Source organism: Ranitomeya variabilis, chromosome 6 (assembly GCF_051348905.1).
Source record: "Ranitomeya variabilis isolate aRanVar5 chromosome 6, aRanVar5.hap1, whole genome shotgun sequence".
Taxonomy (NCBI): Eukaryota; Metazoa; Chordata; class Amphibia; order Anura; family Dendrobatidae; genus Ranitomeya; species Ranitomeya variabilis.
The window spans coordinates 142,824,250-142,850,298 of NC_135237.1; the positions used below are offsets into that span (position 1 = coordinate 142,824,250).

The following is a 26,049-nucleotide window of genomic DNA, read 5'->3' on the forward strand; positions in this document are numbered from 1 at the left end:
ATGGCTTGTGTCAAGGAAATTCTCATTGAAAAAATTTTTCATAATAAACGCATGCGCATAAAAGATGCGACCATATGCAAAAACACATGCAAATGTTGTGGTTTTTTTATCCGTCATGCGTAAGTTGATGCGGATAAAAAACGCAGCTTTTTCAAGCGTTTTGCCATACCTTTGCGGTCGCGTACGAAACGCTGCGGACTCAACCGCAAATGTGAACCTAGCCTAACAGAACAGGAGAAAAAAATTGTCTTCTTCCAAGCACACTTTTTGCTTTTCTCTGAACTCTGCAGTATTGTAACAATATTACAGCCCTGTCTGCCTGTGAGATGGAAGCTGAGTGAAATTGTAGATATGTCCGGGATAACCACACACAGCTCTGCAGTGAGGTCAGGAGAGAGGAAAGCGGCCATTACACATCACATTGAGAGGTCTCCTTCATATAAAATAATCTCTGGAGGCAGAGTATCTTCCAGGCCGCGTCCTCCTCACAGCCTGGGAGAGGTTATTGATAGTGATAAGTCGATTTCTCAAAAACAAGACCCCTACTCATTAGCTGAATCTGGCCTCAAATATAAAGATGAGCTAATATAGTACTCATAATCTTTTTATAGAATTAATCTTCGATCCCGAAGTATAAATTACTGCTGTGTGCCTTTTATTTTGTGGCATATTATCATTGAAATAATTAGATTTTGGAGGTCCTTTAAAATAGTGCACATTCAGTCCCTTGTCACTATCAGATTTAATAAAAAATGAACATGAATAATGTTGCCATCTCCATTGTTATAATAATTGGTTTCTATTCTGTTATTATCTCCAGCTTCATAATGAACTACATATAATCATGTTTTAAACTCTAAAATTTTCTTGTTTTAATTTGCTTAATATTGGTTTTGTGAAGTTTTTCTATTCCTTTGACTTATGCTAATAGCCTTGTTGTACTAGTCTAATTAATGTGCGGAGTGTTTTTCCCTTAGTGTTTAGATTGGCTCAGCTGAATCATACAATTAAACTGTGCATTTCCTCCATTTTCTTTAATTGTGGTGCCAATTATGCCAACTAATCAATAGGTGCAGAAATGAATAAACAGCACATCCTCTCAGTAAATAAGTCAGCTGAATAAGGAGGGTTTGTTACTGCATCCACACAGTATGACTTTGAGTTATTAATCCTAGGGAAAGGTAGAGGCTATTAAGATGAAGGATATTTGATGTATGCAAGCTTTAAATAAATGCATGTAATTACCTTGTGCCAGTCTTACATGGCGGGGGTACATTTTATTGATTGGTTTCTAATGTCATTAAATATTCATGAGATTTTGGATGTAAATGTTTTATGTCAATACTTTGGCACTTCTAAGAATTATATTCTTGATTGCGTCTTGCATCTACTGTATAAGCACTTTTGTCTGTTGAGGTAGAAAAACAGAAATAGGTGTGCCATGAAGATATGTTTTCTAGCATAATGTATAGGAACCTTATCCCTGATATTTATCTCTTGATTTTACGAATGGTTACAAGATCCTAGAGGAAGATTACATATACTAGAATACTGCCAGGAGTCCATTTATTAGTTATCAGTTCTTATTATGTAACTAAAAAAAAATCAATGAAAACCTCACATGGGATACAGAATCTGTTACCCTTACTGTAGAACTATCTGCTCATAACAGGTATTGGAGTAGAATCTGTATTAAGCCACTTAAAAATTGGTAAGAACCTGAGAAAATGTAAAATATATATTTTTTTTGTGAAACTAGAAGGTAATCTGTAAAGAATTTTACCATCCATTAGTATGTGACATTCATTGTAAAAAGCAAATAATCTATATATAATAGAAGCTCATTTTCGTATAGAACATCATCAAAATAATTAACAAACACTTGACCAACAGTTTGTAGTACAGTACTACTTGCTTCAAAAGAATCTGTATGTGTTTCTGCTGTCAAACGACCGCGAGACATGCAGCCACGGCGACTCACACATAGTATTGGAGTATGCCAAAGACACTATATTAGCACACAAGCATGCCCGGATAACACATTATCTAAGCACGCTCGCTCCTCACTACTGCTGGGTGAGCGGTTTTCCCCTGTAACTGGGACTGCTATGGATGCCCCAGTTACAGTGATAAAAATGCACTATAAGTAAAAAAATATATATGTTTCTCAGAGATCTTTTACGACCTTTTTGAGGAGAAATTAGGTAAGACATTTTTACAGTTTGTCAGTTGTGTATAAAAATATCTAAAACATAAAAAAGTCAAACAATTTTCATACAAACTGCATTTTATTACTTTTATATAACAAGAAAAAATTGCACATTTTAGGAATCAACACAACCACAATAACATTGAAAAATTATTAGCATGAGCAGTGAAAAAAAAAATAAATAAAAAAACTTTTTTTTCATTATATTTGCAAATATCTACTATATAATTGTCTAAGGGTCACTTCCGTCTGTCCTTCTGTCTGTAAAGGTTATTCGTTAGCTGATTGGTCTCGCCAGCTGCCTGTCATGGCTGCCTCGACCAATCAGCGACGCGCACAGTCCGGAAGAAAATGGCCGCTCCTTACTCCCCGCACTCACTGCCCGGCGCCCACATACTCCTCTCCCCTCCGCTCACCGCTCACACAGGGTTAATGCCGGCGGTAACGGACCGCATTATGCCGCGGGTAACGCACTCCGTTACCGCTGCTATTAACCCTGTGTGACCAAGTTTTTTACTATTGACGCAGCCTATGCAGCGCCAATAGTAAAAACATCTAATGTTAAAAATAATAAAAATCATACGTGGATGGGCAATATACTATATAGCTGGGCAATATACTACCTGTGTCATATGTGGCTGGGCAATATACTACATAGCTGGGCAATATACTACATGGGCTGTGCAATATACTACTTGGCTCTGTGCTGTATACTACGTCACTGGGCAATATACTACGTCACTAGGCAATATGCTATGTAACTGGGCAATATACTATGCATGTGGCTCTGCTGTATACTACGTGGCTGGGCAATATACTACGTCACTGGGCAATATACTACGTGGCTGGGCAATATACTACGTCACTGGGCAATATACTACGTGGCTGGGCAATATACTACGTGGCTGGGCAATATACTACGTGGACATACATATTCTAGAATACCCGATGCGTTAGAATCGGGCCACCATCTAGTGTGTGTGTGTGTGTGTGTGTGTGTGTGTGTGTGTGTGTATATATATATATATATATATATATATATATATATATATATATATATATATATATATATATATATATATATATATATATATATACAGTTAGGTCCATATATATTTGGACAGAGACAACATTTTTCTCATTTTGGTTATAGACATTACCACAATTTAATTTTAAACAAAACAATTCAGATGCAGTTGAAGTTCAGACTTTTAGCTTTCATTTGAGGGTATCCATATTAAAATTGGATGAAGAGTTTAGGAGTTTCAGCTCCTTAACCTGTGCCACCCTGTTTTTTAAAGGGACCAAAAGTAATTGGACAATTGACTCCAAGGCTATTTCATGGACAGGTGTGGGCAATCCCTTCATTATGGCATTCTCAACTAAGCAGATAAAAGGCCTGGAGTTGATTTGAGGTGTGGTGCATGCATTTGGAAGGTTTTCCTATGAAGTAAACATGCAGTCAAAAGTGCTCTCCATGAAGGTGAAACAAGCCATTCTTAAGCTGTCAAAACAGAGAAAAAACCAATCTGAGAAATTGCTACAATATTAGGAGTGGCAAAATGTACAGTTTGGTACATCCTGAGAAGGAAAGAAAGCACTGGTGATCTCATCAATGCAAAAAGACCTGGGCGCCCATGGAAGACAACAGTGGTGGGTGATCGCAGAATAATCTCCATGGTGAAGAGAAACCCCTTCTCAACAGCCAACCAAGTGACCAACACTCTCCCGGAGGTCGGCGTATCAATATCCAAATCTATCATAAAGGGAAGACTGCATGAAAGTAAATACAGAGGGTTCACTGCACGGTGCAAGCCACTCATAAGTGTCAAGAATAAAAAGGCTAGACTGGACTTTGCTAAAAAACATCTAAAAAAGCCAGCACAGTTCTGGAAGAACATTCTTTGGACAGATGAAACCAAGATCAACCTCTACCAGAATGATGGAAAGAGAAAAGTATGGCGAAGGCTTGGTACAGCTCATGATCCAAAGCATACCACATCATCTGTAAAACACGGCAGAGGCAGTGTGATGGCTTGGGCATGCATGGCTGCCAGTGGCACTGGGTAACTAGTGTTTATTGATGATGTGACACAGGACAGAAGCAGCCAAATGAATTCTGAGGTATTCAGAGCCATACTGTGTGCTCAGATCCAGCCAAATGTAGCAAAACTGATTGGTCATCGTTTCATACTACAGATGGACAATGACCCAAAACATGAAGCCAAAGCAACCCAGGAGTCTATTAAAGCAAAGAAGTGGAATATTCCTGAATGGCCAAGTCAGTCACCTGATCTCAACCCAATTGAGCATGCATTTCACTTGTTAAAGACTAAACTTCAGACAGAAAGGCCCACAAACAAACAGCAACTGAAAACCACCGCAGAGAAGGCCTGGCAGAGCATCAAAAAGGAGGAAACACAGCGTCTGGTGATGTCCATGAGTTCAAGACTTCAGGCAGTCATTGCCAACAAAGGGTTTTCAACCAAGTACTAAAAATGAACATTTTATTTAAAATTATTGAATCTGTCCAATTACTTTTGGTCCCTTTAAAAACAGGGTGGCACATGTTAAGGAGCTGAAACTCCTAAACCCTTCATCCAATTTTAATGTGGATACCCTCAAATGAAAGCTGAAAGTCTGAACTTCAACTGCATCTGAATTGTTTTGTTTAAAATTCATTGTGGTAATGTCTATAACCAAAATGAGAAAAATGTTGTCTCTGTCCAAATATATATGGACCTAACTGTATATATATATATATATATTACATAATAAGAACTAACATGCCCCTAATTAGTGCCGAAAATAATACAATTTGTCCTGCATACAACAAAGCTTCATGCTGCCACTTCAGTGAAAAAAAAACAAAAAAACCTTATGGTTGCTGATAAGCAGAGAGGCAGAAAAAATAATAATAATAAAAAAAAAACAATTGGTCATTAAGGGACTTAAAACACCACCAGTATTTTCTTTCTCTGTTTTATAGGAAGAACCCATCATTCATCATATAACTGCAAAAATTATTGAAAATGTCTGTACAACAGTAACGTCACATGTCCAAGGATTCATCAATGCAGAGATTGGACCTGCACTTTGGTATTTGTTCACCCATTCAACAGTTGATTCTCTGAGGATCACAGCCATATCGGTATGTATATTCATGAATCTTCAAACAAAGTCATTATGTGCGATTTCCTCCAAATCTCATTCATACTAGCAAATATTCAAGTCGATACACTTTACATCCTAAACCAGGTTTAAATATCTAGCGGTCTGGGTGGATCCTCCAGTTCCTCTTCTCTTTCCCTCAGTGACCTGCCCCCTATTTTACATACTGTATATGTTGTGGTTTGACAAAATTAAAAATTACATTCATCATCCTGCGCCTGCAGTGCAACATGATCGCATCTATAATATCCATATTTTTTTATTTTCTTTAGTGACATAAATTGCTTGAGAAAAAAAAAAAAAATCTTTCTGAAAAAGGCGCCGGCTGCTCCTGCACAGTAGAATAATTTGAATTGTGATAGATGCTACTGCGTAGGCACCACCGCCATTGTACTAGAGCAAAAAAAAATGTGTCCACCAAGATGGCGCCGGCGGCACCTGTGCAGTACCATTTATCGGATCGCCTGTACATGCTACTGCACAGGCATGGATTCCATCAACCAAGGTATTATATTACTCAGTATATCGACGCCAACCTGACACTGTGTGCTGATTACTGAGCACAATCCTGCTGACAGGTTCCCTTTAACTTTGAATTTTACAGCAATTTGCTAAATAAAAATAATATTTTTAACCTTTATACTTCTTATCCTCTTGTGCTTATGTTTTTGACTTTTGTTGCGTCATGCTTTAAATAATACTGCTTTGTTTTTGATACTTTCTTGTATTTGACTTAGACAAAACTTTATTGATATGCTTGGCTGCTGATTACACACATTTTTAATGCTTTTCCGCCTTGGAAATGCACAAAGTAAACTCATTTTTTACCTAGTTCAAGTCTATGGGAAAAATCTGCACTGAAAACTCAGCGTATCCACAAGAGACATTGACATGTTGTGCCGCAGATCAGTTTATGTGAAATATAAAAAAAAGCGCAGTGGACATGAGATTTCTATAAATCCCATCCACTTTGCTACAACTGTAAAGCGCTGAGTTTTTATATGCAGTGTCAAAAATGCACCAAAAGCTCATTATGTGAAAAAAGCAATAATAACTAGATATCAATTGGAACAACCAACAGGATCCTACAAATATAAATGGGAACACAGCTATAGTAGGAATTAAAACTTAACCTTTAATCTATACAAGGTAAAATTATCATAAACAAAAACGAATAACGTCACCCCAAGAGAAACAAACTATAATGGTATTAAATGATATAACTTGTAAAGTGAAACATCACATATGGGTGATACCAAGATAGAGTCTAGGTGAGACCAGTAGTAGTGAATATACTGTCCCGCACTATAAAGGTACCTCTAGTTATTAACACAAGCCCCTAGGTACTAGGGAGTATTAAATATTGTAACCCTGTATGTATGGGTATTGGCAGGTACCAAAAAAAAAATTTTTTTTGTGTTAATACATAGGTAGGAGGGGAATAAGGCAATTGGGGTGAAGATCATATATATATCATAAATATTAAAAAAGAACGATCTCACCAAATGCCATAGTTCTGGTAGGTATAGTCCATAATTCGCAAGGTGGAAAGATCCATAAGTCAGCGATGTCAAGAGACAATACCCTGTCACTCCCTGAGAGGACTAACCATAAACCTGCATTCCCAGACTCCCGCCCTTACAAGGGCAGTCCACAGCTACCCCTGAACAATATCATGCCCTGCACTCTCCCTGTTTTGAATGTCCCGACGCGTTTCTTTGCAGGCTGGATCATCAGGGGACTTGCCTGCCTGGGAGCTAAAGTGCATAAGTGCTAAAGTGAAGGACAAAGAGACCTGCCACCCTCCATGTTAAACTGAGGGTGGCAGGTCTCTTTGTCCTTCACTTTAGCACTTATGCACTTTAGCTCCCAGGCAGGCAAGTCCCCTGATGATCCAGCCTGCAAATAAACGCGTCGGGACATTCAAAACAGGGAGAGTGCAGGGCATGATATTGTTCAGGGGTAGCTGTGGACTGCCCTTGTAAGGGCGGGAGTCTGGGAATGCAGGTTTATGGTTAGTCCTCTCAGGGAGTGACAGGGTATTGTCTCCTGACATCGCTGACTTATGGATCTTTCCACCTCGCGAATTATGGACTATACCTACCAGAACTATGGCATTTGGTGAGATCGTTCTTTTTTAATATTTATGATATATATATGATCTTCACCCCAATTGCCTTATTCCCCTCCTACCTATGTATTAACACAAAAAAAATTTTTTTTTTTGGTACCTGCCAATACCCATACATACAGGGTTACCTTATTTAATACTCCCTAGTACCTAGGGGCTTGTATTAATAACCAGAGGTACCTTTATAGTGCGGGACAGTGTATTCACTACTACTGGTCTCACCTAGACTCTATCTTGGTATCACCCATATGTGATGTTTCACTTTACAAGTTATATCATTTAATACCATTATAGTTTGTTTCTCTTGGGGTGATGTTATTCGTTTTTGTTTATGATAATTTTACCTTGTATAGATTAAAGGTTAAGTTTTAATTCCTACTATAGCTGTGTTCCCAAAAGCTCATTATGGGAACGCAGCCTAAATGTATTCAAAACTTTGGATCACATATTTTTTGTATTCCTGTGAAACTTGGACCAGAATTGTGACAACATTTTGTTAAATGTATCCTATTAAGCAAAAGTTTTAAAATACCATAAGTATTGCCCATATGAATGAAACCATGTAAGCATAAAACACAAATACATAGTGAGAGGAGACGTGGACTGTGTGTTCTTCTTTCTTCCTTACTGTACTAGTATATAGCTAGTGCCGTATACGCTCACTTTGACAGATTTGTGGCCCCATAAAAATTAATGGTGTGCCGTAAGTTTCTATAAAAAAAATGCCATAAAACATGTGGTGCAAATTGTTATCATTTTCTCTAGTATTTTAGAACAAGCGTATGTCTTTTAAGTATCATCATAAAGTGTTCGTCGTTCATGGGCAGCATCTATTACCTGGGTATTGTTGTCTGGCTAGGAGCCGTTATTGAAGCCAGCAGACAGCAAACTTTTATAAATGAGCTCTTTTTACATTTCTGTCGCATTGTAGACCATTATTATAGCCCTTTTATTCTGTATTAAGGATTATATTGTCTTTTTTTCCCTTCCTTTTTACAGTGCAAGTGTAAAGGTGATTTATGTGTTTGTCTACAATTGTTTGTGGAAGTTTTTTGTGAGTCTGCAATCCTGGCACAGGCTGTATGTTATTGTCTAAGGATGGTACTTATTTTATTTTACTTTCTAGGACACTTTTACTTGAATCAATCTGAAGTGAAACGTATAACTAAAATGCTGTCTAGTGTACGTGATGTACAGGGGTTATGGAGTCAGTGGAAAAGGTTTGAGTGCTTACTAGCAATTCACAGCAGTAAGGACGTAACTGGATGCAGGACGGCACAGGTGCCGAGGCCATTGCACAGTGTCCGTGAAAATCAGGCAACATGTCCTTTTTCATTGTAATGGGACTTAGGTGTGATACTCACTGGGAGTGATACGTATGGTTGTGTTACAATCTATTCTGCCCAGTATTAGATCGGGCAGGAGAACACCACCTAAGGGCTCACACACACGAGCGTACAACCCAGACTACTGCTATTCAATGTTTTATGAGATAGCACTCTGACCAATGTTCTACAATGGGGCAGCATGGATCCGTTTTTTTTTTTTTTTTTTTCCCCTACAGATCAAATCAGTCTGGCTACGCAAAATAGATCAGCCACACTCTCTCAAATTTATGGGTGTATGTAAAACATTGGTGTGCAATCGGTGCAATTGCTCGTTTTGTAGGTGGGGTCCCTTACCTCATGGATCCCAGTGCGGCTGCACCAGTGGCACCAGTCCTGTTTCACATCACTAATGACACATAATCATTTACAAATCACAATTTACATCACAGTACAAAATAAATCCTAGGCCACAAAGTTAAATCTCACTATTATTGCTCAGCTGTCCAGCTGTAAGACCTACAGCTCATGACCTCAAAACATATATCCTGTATTAAAGAAGCACTCCTCCCATCAAATTTTGTGTCCCCTTTATCCTCTTGCACTTACAATTGCTCATTTTGCCTTTCTACCCAGTTAATTCATCTGTTTTTCATTAGTTCTATGAGATCCCGTGATTAAAAGCTGACTAGCGGAATCCTTCTAATCTCTATGTAGAAACAGGAGGTTAATTTTCCCTGCATGAATCATGAGTCACTGAAAAAGTCCCTGTGTCATAGAGTGACTAGGGACTGTGGGTCCCTACCTGATATCTCTAGCTGGGGGGCGCCCTATTACATAGAGCAGGGAAAAGAGAAGAATTAGCTGGGTAGAAGAGCAAAGTGAGCAATTGTAAGTACACAGTGCTATGTAATATGATGACTGCAATATATTAAGAAGATAACAACTTTGATGGGAGGAGTGCTTCTCTAGCAATGTAATTTCTCATGATTGCCACAGCAGGAGTCTGGGGACACTTGCACTTTTGCGTCTGGATGTGAAAGCTACAGCATTTATATTTATCCACCGCTGCACTGTTTTGTTTTTTTTTCACATTCACTTAAATAAATAAAGACACCCAAGTGCTGAAAGTCTGACAGTGTAGACATTTTTCGTAGTGATGTAATTAAATATAGGAGTTGTAAAGTGACAGCTTCTCCTTAATGTTTCTTAATATATCAGAATTGTAGATAATGGCTTCATAATTTCTCTATTCATAGAATACTTTTTACCCATGAAAATATTGAAAGACTTTGCAGGAAAACTCTTCCTAAAAAGCCTCAGTAATTACCTTTTCACAATGGCATTAAGAATACTGAAGAGACATTAACGTATAGAATAATGACAGTGTCATTTGCAGGGTCAGCTCCATGGAAAATCTTTGAATTTGATGGTTGTGAAATTAAACAATTAATTTGGCAAAAAGGATAAAATAATTAAAAGTTGAAGCCCAAGTTTTTAGTTAATACATTAATTAATTACTGTTCCAGTTACTACCACTTAACATTTTTCAGCATGATAAGCAATCATTACTAGCTCATTGGAGATCTGACTACTGAGACCTACAGTGGTTGTCAGAATGGGAGACTTGTGACCCCACCATTTGAATATAGGTCTGATTCAGCATGACCTCTCCCGATCTATTAAATTTTTATGATGGAGAAAACTGGGGACTGTCCTGTGCTATTACAGGAAAAATAATAGAAGCACGCTTGTGAAACATCGCTCCATTGAATCTAGAAACACAAGTACCCTATTTGGAAACTGCTGGGAATCTTCCTTGTTGACTATTGTTATAAGTAGTGATGAGCGAGTGTGCTCGTTACTCGAGTTTTCCTAGCATGCTCAGGTGTTCTCCAAGTATCTTGGGTGTGCTCCTAGATTATGTTTGTGTCCCCGCTGCTGCATGATTTGCAGCTGCTTGACAGCCTGGACACATGTGTGGATTCCCTAGCAAACAGGCAATCCCTGCATGTGTTCTGGTTGTGTAAAGGCTGCAAATCATGCAGCTGCAGGGACACAAACATAATCTACAAGCACCCCCAAGATACTCGGAGAACACCCAAGCATGCTTTGAAAACTCGAGAAACGAGCACACTCATTTATCACTAGTTATAAGGGTAGGGGTTTACTCTCTCAGGTAGGCATTGGTTAGTGTTCACACATGCAATGCGATTTGGTCCAAATAGGTTCAGTTTTATTGCTTTCATAAAACTCCAAGGTTTTCAAAACTAAAAACAGGCTCTTCTGGGAACAATCAAACACACAGTTCACTTTGCTGGGCACATACAGTACAGACCAAAAGTTTGGACACACCTCATTTAAAGATTTTTCTGTATTTTCAGGACTGTAAAAATTGTACATTCACACTGAAGGCATCAAAACTATGATTTAACACATGTGGAAATATATACTTATCAAAAAAGTGTTAAAGAATTGAAATTATGTCTTATATTCTAGGTTCTTCAAAGTAGCCACCTTTTGCTTTGATGACTGCTTCGCACACTCTTGGCTTTCTCTTGATGAGCTTCAAGAGGTAGTCACCGGGAATGGTCTTCCAACAATCTTAAAAGAGTTCCCAGAAATGCTTAGCACTTGTTGGCCCTTTTGCCTTCACTCTGCTGTCCAGCTCACCCCAAACCATCTCGATTGGGTTCAGATCTGGTGATTGTGGCGGCCAGGTCATCTGGGGTAGCACTCCATCACTCTCCTTCTTGGTCAAATAGCCCTTACACGGCCTGGAGGTGTGTTTGGGGTAATTAACTAAACGCAAACCAGATGGAATAGCATGCCGCTGCAAGATGCTGTGGTAGCCATGCTGGTTCAGTATGCCTTCAATTTTGAATAAATCCCCAACAGTGTCACCAGCAAAGCACCCCCACACCATCACACCTCCTCCTCCATGCTTCATGGTGGGAACCAGACATGTAGAGTCCATCCGTTCACCTTTTCTGCGTCACACAAAGACACGGTGGTTGGAACCAAAGATCTCAAATTTGGACTCATCAGACCAAAGCACAGATTTCCACTGGTCTAATGTCCATTCCTTGTGTTCTTTAGCCCAAACAAGTCTCTTCTGCTTGTTACCTGTCCTTAGCAGTGGTTTCCTAGCAGCTATTTTACCATGAAGGCCTGCTGCACAAAGTCTCCTCTTAACAGTTGTTGTAGAGATGTGTCTGCTGCTAGAACTCTGTGTGGCATTGACCTGGTCTCCAATCTGAGCTGCTGTTAATCTGCGATTTCTGAGGCTGGTGACTCGGATAAACTTATCCTCAGAAGCAGAGGTGACTCTTGGTCTTCCTTTCCTGGGGCGGTCCTCATGTGAGCCAGTTTCTTTGTAGCGCTTGATGGTTTTTGCCACTGCACTTTAGGACACTTTCAAAGTTTTCCCAATTTTTCGGACTGACTGACCTTCATTTCTTAAAGTAATGATGGCCACTCGTTTTACTTTACTTAGCTGCTTTTTTCTTGCCATAATACAAATTCTAACAGTCTATTCAGTAGGACTGTCAGCTGTGTATCCACCAGACTTCTGCACAACACAACTGATGTTCCTAACCCTATTTATAAGACAAGAAATCCCACTTATTAAACCTGACAGGACACACCTGTGAAGTGAAAACCATTCCCGGTGACTACCTCTTGAAGCTCATCAAGAAAATGCCAAGAGTGTGCAAGGCAGTCATCAAAGCAAAAGGTGGCTACTTGTTGTGAATTCCGCTCTTGGGCTCCCTCCGGTTGTTGTAAGTAGCACTTTTGTGAATTCTGCTCTTGGGCTCCCTCCTGTGGTTTTGAGTGGTATAGCTGCTTCTTGGATTTAGCATCAGCAGCTGCTTCCACTGATCGTCTTTCTGGCTCGGCTATTTTAGTCTGGCCTTATCCCTCAATCAATGCCAGTTGTCAATTGTTCCTGCTTGGAGCCACTGCTCTTTTGGATTTCCCTGACACTCTGTCCAGTTCAGCAAAGATAAGTCCTTGCTTGTCCTTTTGCAGTCCACTTGTTGTGGACTTACTTGTTCAGCACATTCTATGTTTTGCTCATTTGTCCAGCTTATCAGTATGGATCTATTCAGCTAAGCTGGAAGCTCTGGGCTGCAGATTTTGCCCTCCACACCTTTAGTCAGGTGTGGAGATTTTTGCATATCTCTGCGGTGGACTTTTTCTAGTTTTTATTACTGACCGCACAGTGTTCTTTCCTGTACTATCTATCTATCTAGAAGTGGCCTCCTTTGCTAAATCTTGTTTCATACTACGTATGTCATTTCCTTCTCCTCTCACAGTCAATATTTGTGGGGGGCTGTCCTATCCTTCGGGGATCTTCTCTGAGGCAAGATAGCTTTCCTATTCCTACCTTTAGGGGTAGCTAGTTCTCCGGCTGTGACGAGGTGTCCAGGGAGTGACAGGAACATCCCACGGCTACTGCTAGTGTTGTGTTAAGATCAGGAACTGCGGTCTGTATAGTTATCACCTGCTCAGAGCTAGTCGCATGTCGCTCCTAAATTACCAGTCCATAACAGTACATTTGGTCAAAAATGAGTTGAATGCATCTCAAAAGAAGGAAAAGAAAAAGAGTTCTGAGCCATTTTTTTTTTCTTTAGTCTGTTTTGTCTTTTTCCTTCCTCTTAATCTCTGGGTGGATTTGGGCGCGGACATGGATTTTCAGGGTTTGTTTTCTCGTGTGGATCAGCTTGCTGCAAGAGTTCAGAGTATCCAAGATTATGTTGTTCAGACTCCAGCCTTAGAGCCTAGAATTCCTACTCCAGATTTGTTTTACGGGGATAGATCTAAGTTTTTGAACTTTAAAAATAACTGCAAATTGTTTTTTGCTCTGAAACCCCGTTCCTCTGGTGACCCCACTCAGCAAGTTAAAATAGTTATTTCTCTGCTGCGTGGTGACCCTCAGGACTGGGCATTCTCCCTTGAGTCAGGGGATCCGGCATTGCTTAATGTAGATGCATTTTTTCAATCGCTCGGATTATTGTATGACGAACCTAACTCTGTGGATCATGCGGAAAAAACCTTGTTGACCCTGTGCCAGGGTCAGGAAGCGGCAAAATTATACTGCCAGAAATTTAGAAAATGGTCTGTGCTCACTAAATGGAATGAGGACGCTCTGGCAGCAATTTTCAGAAAGGGTCTTTCTGAGGCCCTTAAAGATGTTATGGTGGGGTTCCCCACGCCTGTTGGTCTGAGCGAATCTATGTCTCTAGCCATTCAGATTGATCAGCGCCTGCGCGAGCGCAAAGTGGTGCACCATATGTCAGCATCCTCTGAACAGAGTCCTGAGCCTATGTTATGTGATAGGATTCTGACCACAGCGGAACAGAGGGGATACAGACGTCAGAATGGGCTGTGTTTTTACTGTGGTGATTCAGCTCATACTATCTCTGATTGCCCTAAGCGTATTAAGAGGGTCGCTAGATCTGTTACCATTAGTACTGTACAGCCTAAGTTTCTCCTGTCTGTGACCCTGATTTGCTCATTGTCATCTTTCTCTGTCATGGCATTTGTGGATTCAGGCGCTGCCCTGAATTTAATGGATTTAGAATTCGCCAGGCGCTGTGGTTTTTCTTTGCAGCCTTTGCAGAGCCCTATTCCTTTGAGGGGTATTGATGCTACACCGTTGGCCAAGAATAAACCTCAGTATTAGACTCAGCTGACTATGTGCATGGCTCCAGCACATCAGGAAGATTGTCGTTTTCTGGTGTTGCATAATTTACATGATGTTGTTGTACTGGGTTTTCCATGGTTACAAGTACACAATCCAGTGTTGGATTGGAAATCGATGTCTGTGACTAGTTGGGGTTGTCAAGGGGTACATAGTGACGTTCCTTTAATGTCAATTTCCTCTTCCCCCTCTTCTGATGTTCCTGAATTTTTGTCAGATTTCCAGGATGTATTCGATGAGCCCAAGTCCAGTTCCCTCCCTCCACATAGGGACTGTGATTGTGCTATTGACTTGATTCCAGGCTCTAAGTTCGCTAAGGGCCGACTTTTCAACCTGTCTGTGCCAGAACATACCGCTATGCGGAGCTATGTTAAGAAGTTGTTGGCTATGAAGTGGGCATTTGAGGAGTGGCGACATTGGCTTGAGGGAGCCAAGCACCGCGTTGTGGTCTTGACCGATCATAAGAATTTGATTTACCTCGAGTCGGCCAAGCGGCTGAACCCTAGACAGGCTCGATGGTCCCTGTTTTTCTCCCGTTTCGATTTTGTGGTTTCATATCTTCCGGGATCTAAGAATGTTAAAGCAGATGCCCTCTCTAGGAGTTTTTTGCCTGATTCTCCTGGAGTTCTTGAGCCGGTTGGCATTCTTAGGGAAGGGGTGGTTCTTTCTTCCATCTCCCTTGACTTACGGCGGGTGCTTCAGGAATTTCAGGCTGATAAACCTGACCGCTGTTCTGTGGGGAAGCTGTTTGTTCCTGATAGATGGACAAGTAAGGTAATTTCTGAGGTCCATTGTTCGGTGTTGGCCGGTCATCCTGGGATTTTTGGTACCAGAGATTTGGTGGCTAGGTCCTTTTGGTGGCCTTCCTTGTCGCGGGATGTGCGTTCTTTTGTGCAGTCCTGTGGGACTTGTGCCCAGGCTAAGCCTTGCTGTTCCCGCGCTAGTGGGTTGCTTTTGCCTTTGCCTGTCCCTGAGAGGCCCTGGACGCATATTTCCATGGATTTTATTTCGGATCTTCCTGTGTCCCAGAGGATGTCTGTTATCTGGGTGGTTTGTGACCGGTTCTCTAAAATGGTCCATTTGGTACCTTTGCCTAAATTGCCTTCCTCCTCTGATTTGGTTCCATTGTTTTTTCAGCATGTGGTTCGTTTGCATGGCATTCTGGAAAATATTGTGTCTGACAGAGGTTCCCAATTTGTTTCCAGGTTTTGGCGGGCCTTTTGTGCTAGGATGGGCATTAATTTGTCTTTTTCTTCGGCGTTCCATCCTCAGACAAATGGCCAAACTGAGCGAACTAATCAAACCTTGGAAACCTATTTGAGATGCTTTGTGTCTGCTGATCAGGATGATTGGGTGGCTTTCTTGCCGTTGGCCGAGTTTGCCCTTAATAATCGGGCCAGTTCGGCTACTTTGGTTTCACCTTTTTTTTGTAATTTTGGTTTCCATCCTCGTTTTTCTTCAGGGCAGGTTGAACCTTCTGATTGTCCTGGTGTAGATTCTGTGATGGACAGGTTACAGCATATTTGGACTCATGTGGTAGACAATTTGACGTTGTCTCAGGAAAAGGCTCAGCGTTTTGCTAACCGCCGTCGGTGTGTTGGTCCTCGGCTTTGTGTGGGGATTTAGTCTGGTTATCTTCTCGTCATGTTCCTATGAAGGTTTCTTCCCCTAAGTTCAAGCCTCGGTTTATTGGTCCTTATAAGATTTCTGAGATTATCAATCCAGTGTCTTTTCATTTGGCCCTTCCAGCCTCTTTTGCCATCCACAATGTTTTCCAAAGATCTTTGTTGCGGAGATATGTGGTACCCGTTGTTCCCTCTGTTGATCCTCCTGCCCCGGTGTTGGTTGAGGGGGAGTTGGAATATGTGGTTGACAAAATTTTGGATTCTCGTCTTTCGAGGCGGAGGCTTCAGTATCTTGTTAAGTGGAAGGGTTATGGCCAGGAGGATAATTCTTGGGTGGTTGCCTCCGATGTCCATGCTGCCGATTTGGTTCGTGCTTTTCACTTGGCTCGTCCTGATCGGCCTGGGGGCTCTGGTGAGGGTTCGGTGACCCCTCCTCAAGGGGGGGGTACTGTTGTGAATTCCTCTCTTGGGCTCCCTCCGGTGGTTGTAAGTAGCACTTTTGTGAATTCTGCTCTTGGGCTCCCTCCTGTGGTTTTGAGTGGTATAGCTGCTTCTTGGATTTAGCATCAACAGCTGCTTCCACTGATCGTCTTTCTGGCTCGGCTATTTTAGTCTGGCCTTATCCCTCAATCAATTCCAGTTGTCAGTTGTTCCTGCTTGGAGCCACTGCTCTTTTGGATTTCCCTGACACTCTGTCCAGTTCAGCAAAGATAAGTCCTTGCTTGTCCTTTTGCAGTCCACTTGTTGTGGACTTACTTGTTCAGCACATTCTATGTTTTGCTCATTTGTCCAGCTTATCAGTATGGATCTATTCAGCTAAGCTGGAAGCTCTGGGCTGCAGATTTTGCCCTCCACACCTTTAGTCAGGTGTGGAGATTTTTGCATATCTCTGCGGTGGACTTTTTCTAGTTTTTATTACTGACCGCACAGTGTTCTTTCCTGTACTATCTATCTAGCTAGAAGTGGCCTCCTTTGCTAAATCTTGTTTCATACTACGTATGTCATTTCCTTCTCCTCTCACAGTCAATATTTGTGGGGGGCTGTCCTATCCTTCGGGGATCTTCTCTGAGGCAAGATAGCTTTCCTATTCCTACCTTTAGGGGTAGCTAGTTCTCCGGCTGTGACAAGGTGTCCAGGGAGTGACAGGACCATCCCACGGCTACTGCTAGTGTTGTGTTAAGATCAGGAACTGCGGTCTGTATAGTTACCACCTGCTCAGAGCTAGTCGCATGTCGCTCCTAAATTACCAGTCCATAACAGCTACTTTGAAGAACCTAGAATATAAGACATATTTTCAGTTCACACCTTTTTGTTAAGTATATAATTCCACATGTGTTATTTATAGTTTTGATGCCTTCAGTGTGAATGTACAATTTTCATAGTCATGAAAATACAGAAAAATCTTTAAATGAGAAGGTGTGTCCAAACTTTTGGTCTGTACTGTATGTAAGTGTGGGCTCACCCGAACAGATTACAGTCTTTTTTCTCAGAGTAAACCTTATACACAGAAGAGGTGTGGTTCTACCAGTCTCGGTATTCCTTTCAACCTGAGCTACAGCAGGTTCCAGCGTCAAACAGAAGTATTCAACGTCAGTCACAATACACACTGAACAGGCTGTTACTCTGCAGTTCCAACACACAGACTGCTCAGCTTTCCTAGCTGACCTGTGCAGTCTGCATTCAGAGAGAGACTCTGGTGCATCTCGCTCCCAGCTACAGCTCACATTTTGTCTGGTCACACACCAGTTCCACCACACTCGACTCTGCTCCTTCCAGTATATTGACACAATTAGAGAACACAGGCCCTAATTCTAGTAAAAAAGCTAGGTAGGTTAATATAATCAAATACTGCAGAGCTTGGACTTAACCCTGTCCTACCTGGCTGTTCTGCATAGTATGAATTGTAATCTTTGTTTCACATTTATAATAGAAAGGAGAATTGTATCAAGTGCCGAAAACAAAACTGAATAATCCCAAATTAGAAAGCTTTCAAGCTGAAGGATATTTTGTTGCTGTGTCTATCCGCACCTCTAAGGCCTTATTCAGATGTCTGATATTTTTGCATACAAGTGCTATTAATAGTTGTCACAAATAACACTTGTACCTGTGATAGGCTGTGTGGCCATTCAAATGTCCTTGATTTTTCGCAAATATTAGATATACAGGCCTACTCACTACAGTTTCCAGTAATGCACCAACGACTTTCCGAAGTTTTACATTAAATCATGGATACTTATGGGTTTGTTTTCTATTTGAATTGTTCTCAACTATATTAGCCCCTTCCCGACCCATGACGCCTATGTGGCGTCATGGAATGATCGCATCCCTGCAGATCGGGTGAAAGGGTTAATTCCTATTTTACCCGATCTGCAGGGAGAGGGGGAGTTGTACTTCAGCCTAGGGGGGGTGGCTTTGCCCCCACGTGGCTACGATCGCTCTGATTGGCTGTTGAAAGTGCAACAGCCAATCAGAGCAATTTGCAATATTTCACCTATGAAAATGGTGAAATATTGCAATCCAGCCATGGCCGATGCTGCAATAGCATCTGCCATGGCTGGAAATCATGTTCTGGCCCCCCCCACCGCCCCCGATCTCCTCCCCAGTCCTCCGTTCTGTCCGGTACCCCCCTCCGTCCCCCTGTTCGCTCCCCCGTGCTCCTGTCCGCTCCCCCGTGCTCCTGTCTGCTCCCCCCGTCCTCCGATCCCCCCCCCTGTGCTCCGATCCACCCCCCCACCATCCCCTCATACTTACCGATCCTCCCGAAGTCGGTCCGTCTTCTCCCTGGGCGCCGCCATCTTCCAAGATGGCGGGCGCATGCTCAGTGCGCCCAAAGAATCTGCCGGCTGGCAGATTCGTTACAAGTACATTTTGATCGCTGTGGTAGGTTCTACCACAGTGATCAAAATAAAAAAATAATAAATAACCCCCCCCCCCCCCCCCCCCCCTTTATCACCCCCATAGGTAGGGACAATAATAAAATAAAGAAAATATATTTTTTTCTTTTTCCACTAGGGTTAGGGTTAGAACTAGGGTTAGAACTAGGGGTAGGGTTAGGGTTACGGGTAGGGTTAGGATTAGGGGTAGGGTTATGGCATGTGCACACAGAGCGGATCGGCCGCGGATCCGCAGCGGATCGGCCGCGGATCGGCCGCGGATCCGCAGCGGATCGGCCGCGGATCCGCAGCGGATCGGCAGCGGATCCGCAGCGGATCCGCAGCGGACCGGCAGCGGATCGGCCGCGGATCCGCAGCGGATCGGCCGCGGATCGGCCGCGGATCGGCCGCGGATCCGCAGCGGATTAGGTTTACAGTACCATGTACACCTAAGGAAAACCAAATCCGCTGTGGCCATGGTGCGGAAAATTCCGTGCAGAAACGCTGCATTGTATTTTCCGCAGCATGTCAATTCTTTGTGCGGATTCCGCAGCGTTTTACACCTGTTCCTCAATAGGAATCCGCAGGTGAAATCCGCACAAAAAAACACTGGAAATCTGCTGTAAATCCGCAGGCAAAACGCAGTGCCTTTTACCTGCAGATTTTTCAAAAATCGTGCGGAAAAATCTCACACGAATCCGCAACGTGGGCACATAGCCTTAGGGTTAGGGTTGGAATTAGAGTTAGGGTTGGAATTAGGGCTAGGGTTTGAAATAGGGTTAAGATTAGGCTTGTGGTTAGGGTTACAGATAGGGTTAGGGGTGTGTTGGGGTTACAGTTGTGGTTAGGGTTGGGATTAGGGTTACGGTTGGGATTAGGGTTAGGATTAGGGTTGGAATTAGGGTTACGGTTGTGTTGCGGTTAGGGTTGTGGTTAGGGGTGTGTTGGGGTTAGGGTTGTGATTAGGGTTATGGCTACAGTTGGGATTAGGATTAGGGGTGTGTTGGGGTTAGTGTTGAAGTTAAAATTGAGGGGTTTCCACTGTTTAGGCACATCAGGGGTCTCCAAACGCAACATGGCGCCACCATTGATTCCAGCCAATCTTGCGTTCAAAAAGTCAAATGGTGCTCCCGCCCTTCCAAGCCCCGACGTGCGCCCAAACAGTGGTTTACCCCCACATTTGGGGTACCAGCGTACTCAGGACAAACTGGGCAACAACTGTTGGGGTCCAATTTCTCCTGTTACCCTTGCAAAAATAAAAAAATTACTTGCTAAAACATCTTTTTTGAGGAAAGAAAAATGATTTTTTATTTTCACGGCTCTGCGTTGTAAACTTCTGTGAAGCACTTGGGGGTTGAACGTGCTCACCACACATCTAGATAAGTTCCTTGGGGGGTCTAGTTTCCAAAATGGGGTCACTTGTGGGGGGTTTCTACTGTTTAGGCATATCAGGGGCTCTGCAAACGCAACATGATGCCCGCAGACCATTCCATCAAAGTCTGCATTTCAAAACGTCACTACTTCCCTTCCGAACCCCGACGTGTGCCAAAACAGTGGTTTACCCCCACATATGGGGTATCAGCATACTCAGGAGAAACTGGATAACAACTTTTGGGGTCCAATTTCTCCTGTTACCCTTGCAAAAATAAAAAAATTCTGGGCTAAAAAAATATTTTTGAGGAAAGGAAACACATTTTTTATTTTCACGGCTCTGCGTTATAAACTTCTGTGAAGCACTTGGGGGTTCAAAGTGCTCACTACACATCTAGATAAGTTCCCTTGGGGGTCTAGTTTCCAAAATGGAGTCAATTGTGGGGAGTTCCTACTGTTTAGGCACATCAGGGGCTCTGCAAACGCAACCTGACGCCCGCAGAGCATTCCATCAAAGTCTGCATTTCAAAACGTCACTACTTCCCTTCCGAACCCCGACGTGTGCCAAAACAGTGGTTTACCTCCACATATGGGGTATCAGCGTACTCAGGAGAAACTGGACAACAACTTTTGGGGTCCAATTTCTCCTGTTACCCTTGGGAAAATAAAAAATTGTGGGCTAAAAAATCATTTTTGAGAAAAGAAAAATTATTTTTTATTTTCATGGCTCTGCGTTATAAACTTCTGTGAAGCACTTGGGGGTTCAAAGTGCTCACCACACATCTAGATTAGTTCCTTGGGAGGTCTAGTTTCCAAAATGGGGTCACTTGTGCGGGAGCTCCAATGTTTAGGCACACAGGGGCTCTCCAAACGCGACATGGTGTCCGCTAATGATTGGAGCTAATTTTCCATTCAAAAAGCCAAATGGCGTGCCTTCCCTTCCGAGCCCTGCCGTGCGCTCAAACAGTGGTTTATCCCCACATATGGGGTATCATCGTACTCAGGACAAACTGGACAACAACATTTGGGGTCCAATTTCTCCTATTACCCTTGGGAAAATACAAAATTCTGGGCTAAAAATCATTTTTGAGGAAAGAAAAATTATTTTTTTATTTTCACGGCTCTGCGTTATAAACTTCTGTGAAGCACCTGGGGGTTATAAGTGCTCACTATGCCTCTAGATGAGTTCCTTGGGGGGTCTAGTTTCCAAAATGGGGTCACTTGTGGAGGAGCTCCAATGTTTAGGCACACAGGGGCTTTCCAAACGCGACATGGTGTCCGCTAACGATGGAGATAATTTTTCATTCAAAAAGTCAAATGGCGCTCCTTCCCTTCTGAGCCTTACCATGTGCCCAAACAGTGGTTTACCCCCACATGTGAGGTATTGGTGTACTCAGGAGAAATTGCCCAACAAAATTTAGGATCCATTTTATCCTGTTGCCCATGTGAAAATGAAAAAATTGAGGCTAAAATAATTTTTTTGTGAAAAAAAAGTACTTTTTCATTTTTACGGATCAATTTGTGAAGCACCTGGGGGTTTAAAGTGCTCACTATGCTTCTAGATAAGTTCCTTGGGGGGTCTAGTTTCCAAAATGTGGTCACTTGTGGGGGAGCTCCAATGTTTAGGCACACGGGGGCTCTCCAAATGCGACATGGTGTCCGCTAAAGATTGGAGCCAATTTTTCATTCAAAAAGTCAAATGGCGCTCCTTCCCTTCCGAGCCCTGCCGTGCGCCCAAACAGTGGTTTACCCCCACATATGAGGTATCAGCGTACTCAGGACAAATTGGACAACAACGTTCGTGGTCCAGTTTCTCATTTTACCCTTGGGAAAATAAAAAAATTGTTGCTAAAAGATAATTTTTGTGACTAAAAAGTTAAATGTTCATTTTTTACTTCCATGTTGCTTCTGCTGCTGTGAAACACCTGAAGGGTTAATAAACTTCTTGAATGTGGTTTTGAGCACCTTGAGGGGTGCAGTTTTTAGAATGGTGTCACTTTTGGGTATTTTCAGCCATATAGAACCCTCAAACTGACTTCAAATGTGAGGTGGTCCCTAAAAAAAATGGTTTTGTAAATTTTGTTGTAAAAATGAGAAATCACTGGTCAAATTTTAACCCTTATAACTTCCTAGCAAAAAAAAAATTTGTTTCCAAAATTGTGCTGATGTAAAGTAGACATGTGGGAAATGTTATTTATTAACTATTTTGTGTCACATAACTCTCTGGTTTAACAGAATAAAAATTCAAAATGTGAAAATTGCAAAATTTTCAAAATTTTTGCCAAATTTCCGTTTTTTTTCACAAATAAACTCAGAAATTATCGACCTAAATTTACCACTAACATGAAGCCCAATATGTCACGAAAAAACAATCTCAGAATCGCTAGGATCCGTTGAAGCGTTCCTGAGTTATTACCTCATATAGGGACACTGGTCAGAATTGCAAAAAACGGCAAGGTCATGAAGGGGTTAGTAATGGTACATGTTCATATTTCATGTAAAGTCCTGTGATGACAGGTACACTTTAACCCCTTCATGACCCAGCCTATTTTGACCTTAATGACCTGGCCATTTTTTGCAATTCTGACCAGTGACACTTTATGAGGTAATAACTCAGGAACGCTTCAACGGATCCTAGCGATTCTGAGATTGTTTTTTCGTGACATATTGGGCTTCATGTTAGTGGTAAATTTAGGTCGATAATTTTGCATTTATTTTTTTAAAAAATTGGAAATTTGGCAAAATTTTTGAAAATTTAGCAATTTTCAAATTTTGAAATATTATGTTAAACCAGAGAGATATGTGACACAAAATAGTTAATAAATAACATTTCCCACGTGTCTACTTTACATCAGCTCAATCAATCACCTCACATTTGAAGTCAGTTTGAGGGGTCTATATGGCTGAAAATACCCAAAAGTTACACCATTTTAAAAACTGCGCCCCTCTATGTGCTCAAAACCACATTGAAGAAGTTTATTAACCCTTCAGGTGCTTCACAGCAGCAGAAGCAACATGGAAGCAAAAAATGAACTTTTAACTTTTTAGTCGCAAAAATGATCTTTTAGCAACAATTTGTTTATTTTCCCAAGGGTAAAAGGAGAAACTGGACAACAAAAGTTATTGCCCAATTTGTCCTGAGTACGCTTATACCCAATATGTGGGGGGCACTGTTTCGGCGCACGGCAGGACTCGGTAGGGAAGGAGCACCGTTTGACTTTCTAGATGCATAATGAGCATTTTTAACCCCCAGGTGCTTCACAAATTGATCCGTAAAAATGAAAAAGTTCTTTTTTTTCACAAAAATATTCTTTTAGCCTCAATTTTCTTCATTTTCACATGGGCAACAGGATAAAATGGATCCTAAAATGTGTTGGGAAATTTCTCATGAGTACACTGATACCTCATGTGTGGGGGTAAACCACTGTTTGGGCACATGGCAGGGCTCGGAAGGGAAGGAGTGCCATTTGACTTTTTGACATACATAGTATACATCAGGTTGGTGTGTGTGTGTGTGTGTGTGTTGTAGTGTACGTCAGGTTGGTGTGTGTGGTGTACATTACACCACACACACCAACCTGACGTACACCACACCACACACCAACCTGACATACACTACACCACATACACACACCAACCTGATGTAGTGTCAGGTTGGTGAGTGTGGCGTAGTGTACATCAGGTTGGTGTGTAGTGTACATGTGGTGTAGTACACGTTAGGTTGGTGTGCGTGTGTTGTAGTATACACCACACACAGCAACCTGGCGTACGCCACACCACACACCAACCTGATATACACTACAACACACACACACCAACTTGACGTAGGGTTAGGTTGGCGAGTGTGGAGTAGTGTACATCAGGTTGGTGTGTAGTGTACATGTGGTGTAGTGTACGTCAGGTTGGTGGGTGTGTGGTGTATACTACACCACACACACCAACCTGACGTATACCACACCACACACCAACCTGACATGCACTACACCACACACACCAACCTGACGTAGGGTCAGGTTGTGTGTGGTGCAGAGTATGTCAGGTTGGTGTGTGTGGTGTATTGTGTATATCAGGCTGGTGTGGGTGAGTTCTGTAGTGGAATATCATGATGTGTCTAGTCCACAGATGTGTGATGAATTCTGAAGCATTCATTCAAACACAGTCCAGGTTTGTTGGGACATGTTTCACATTGGAAACGAGTTTCCCTTCTTATCCCCCTCTTATAGCATACCTGGCACCTTTTTCTTTTTTGCCCCTCACCGGGAAAATGTTGCCCTGGTACCATACGGGAACCTTGAGTTCCAGCAGTGCTGGGGCCCGCTCCTTCCTCGTCTCCAAACATCAGGGCCTTTATCACCGCCTCCTGGAACAGAAGGAAGGTGTTGTTGGTCTGGCCTGCACGTCGTGATAGCACGTATGCATTATACAGTGCCATTTGTACGTTGTGCACAGCCAGTTTTTTATACCATAACTTCGCCTTCCGCATGGCACTATAGGGCTGGATGACTTGATCCGAAAGATCAATTCCCCCATGTGTTTGTTGTACCCCAGGGCACAGTCCAGTTTGTGGACCTGTGCTGGCGTACCTCGAATGGGGGTGGCCGTGGTGCTGGGACCATGGATTGTTGTCAAGAAAAAGATGTCCCTTTTGTCTTTGAACTCGACCGCAAGCATGTTGCCGCTACATTGGTTTCAGCTCTCACCCTTTGGGAGAGCCTGCTCAATTAGCGACAAAGGGGGACCCCTCTGGTTTCTGCGCACAGTACCGCAAGCTGTGGTAGCTCTGGCAGAGAGGGATTGAAAGAGTGGCATGCTTGTATAAAAGTTATCAACGTACAGATGGTAACTTTTATCAAGCAGTGGGTGGACCAAATCCCATACTATTTTCCCACTCACCCCCAGAGCAGGTGAACATTCTGGGGGCTGGATCCTGGTGTCCTTTCCTTGATAAACTATAAAGCTGAGAGTGTACCCTGAGGTACTCTCACAGATCTTATAGAGCTTTATCCCGTACCCCACCCTTTTGCTGGGCAGGTACTTACGGAACTGAAACCTCCCTTTGAAGCGGATGAGGGATTCATCCACACAAATTTCCCTTTGGGGAATGTACACTTCAGCAAACTTGTTGCTGAAGTGTTCGATAAGTGGCCGAATTTTGAACAGTCAATCAAAATTTGGGTCATCACGGGGGAAGGATGTCCATGCTGTCCCTAAAATGGAGAAATTCATGAATCGCCTCAAAGCGTTTGCGAATCATAGCAATGCCATATACAGTTATATGAAAAAGTTTGGGCACCCCTATTAATCTTAAGCTTAATGTTTTATAAAAATTGTTTTTTTTTGCAACAGCTATTTCAGTTTCATATATCTAATAACTGTTGGACACAGTAATGTTTCTGCCTTGAAATGAGGTTTATCGTACTAACAGAAAATGTGCAATCTGCATTCAAACAAAATTTGACAGGTGCATAAGTATGGGCACCCTTATCATTTTCTTGTTTTAAATACTCCTACCTACTTTTTACTGACTTACTAAAGCACTTTTTTTGGTTTTGTAACCTCATTGAGCTTTGAACTTCATAGCCAGGTGTATGCAATCATGAGAAAAGCTACTTAAAGTGGCCACTTGCAAGTTGTTCT

General features: G+C 42.1%; 1 protein-coding gene across 2 annotated transcripts in view; it reads left to right on the plus strand.

The window, feature by feature from the left end:
- Positions 1–26,049, plus strand: part of ULK4 (unc-51 like kinase 4) — a 1,043,381-nt gene that overhangs the window by 293,616 nt on the left and 723,716 nt on the right. For both annotated transcript variants that reach the window (XM_077269069.1, XM_077269068.1), the window contains exon 20: positions 5,199–5,360. In XM_077269069.1, the coding sequence (XP_077125184.1) occupies positions 5,199–5,360 (162 nt within the window). The remainder of the gene's footprint in view (positions 1–5,198; positions 5,361–26,049) is intronic.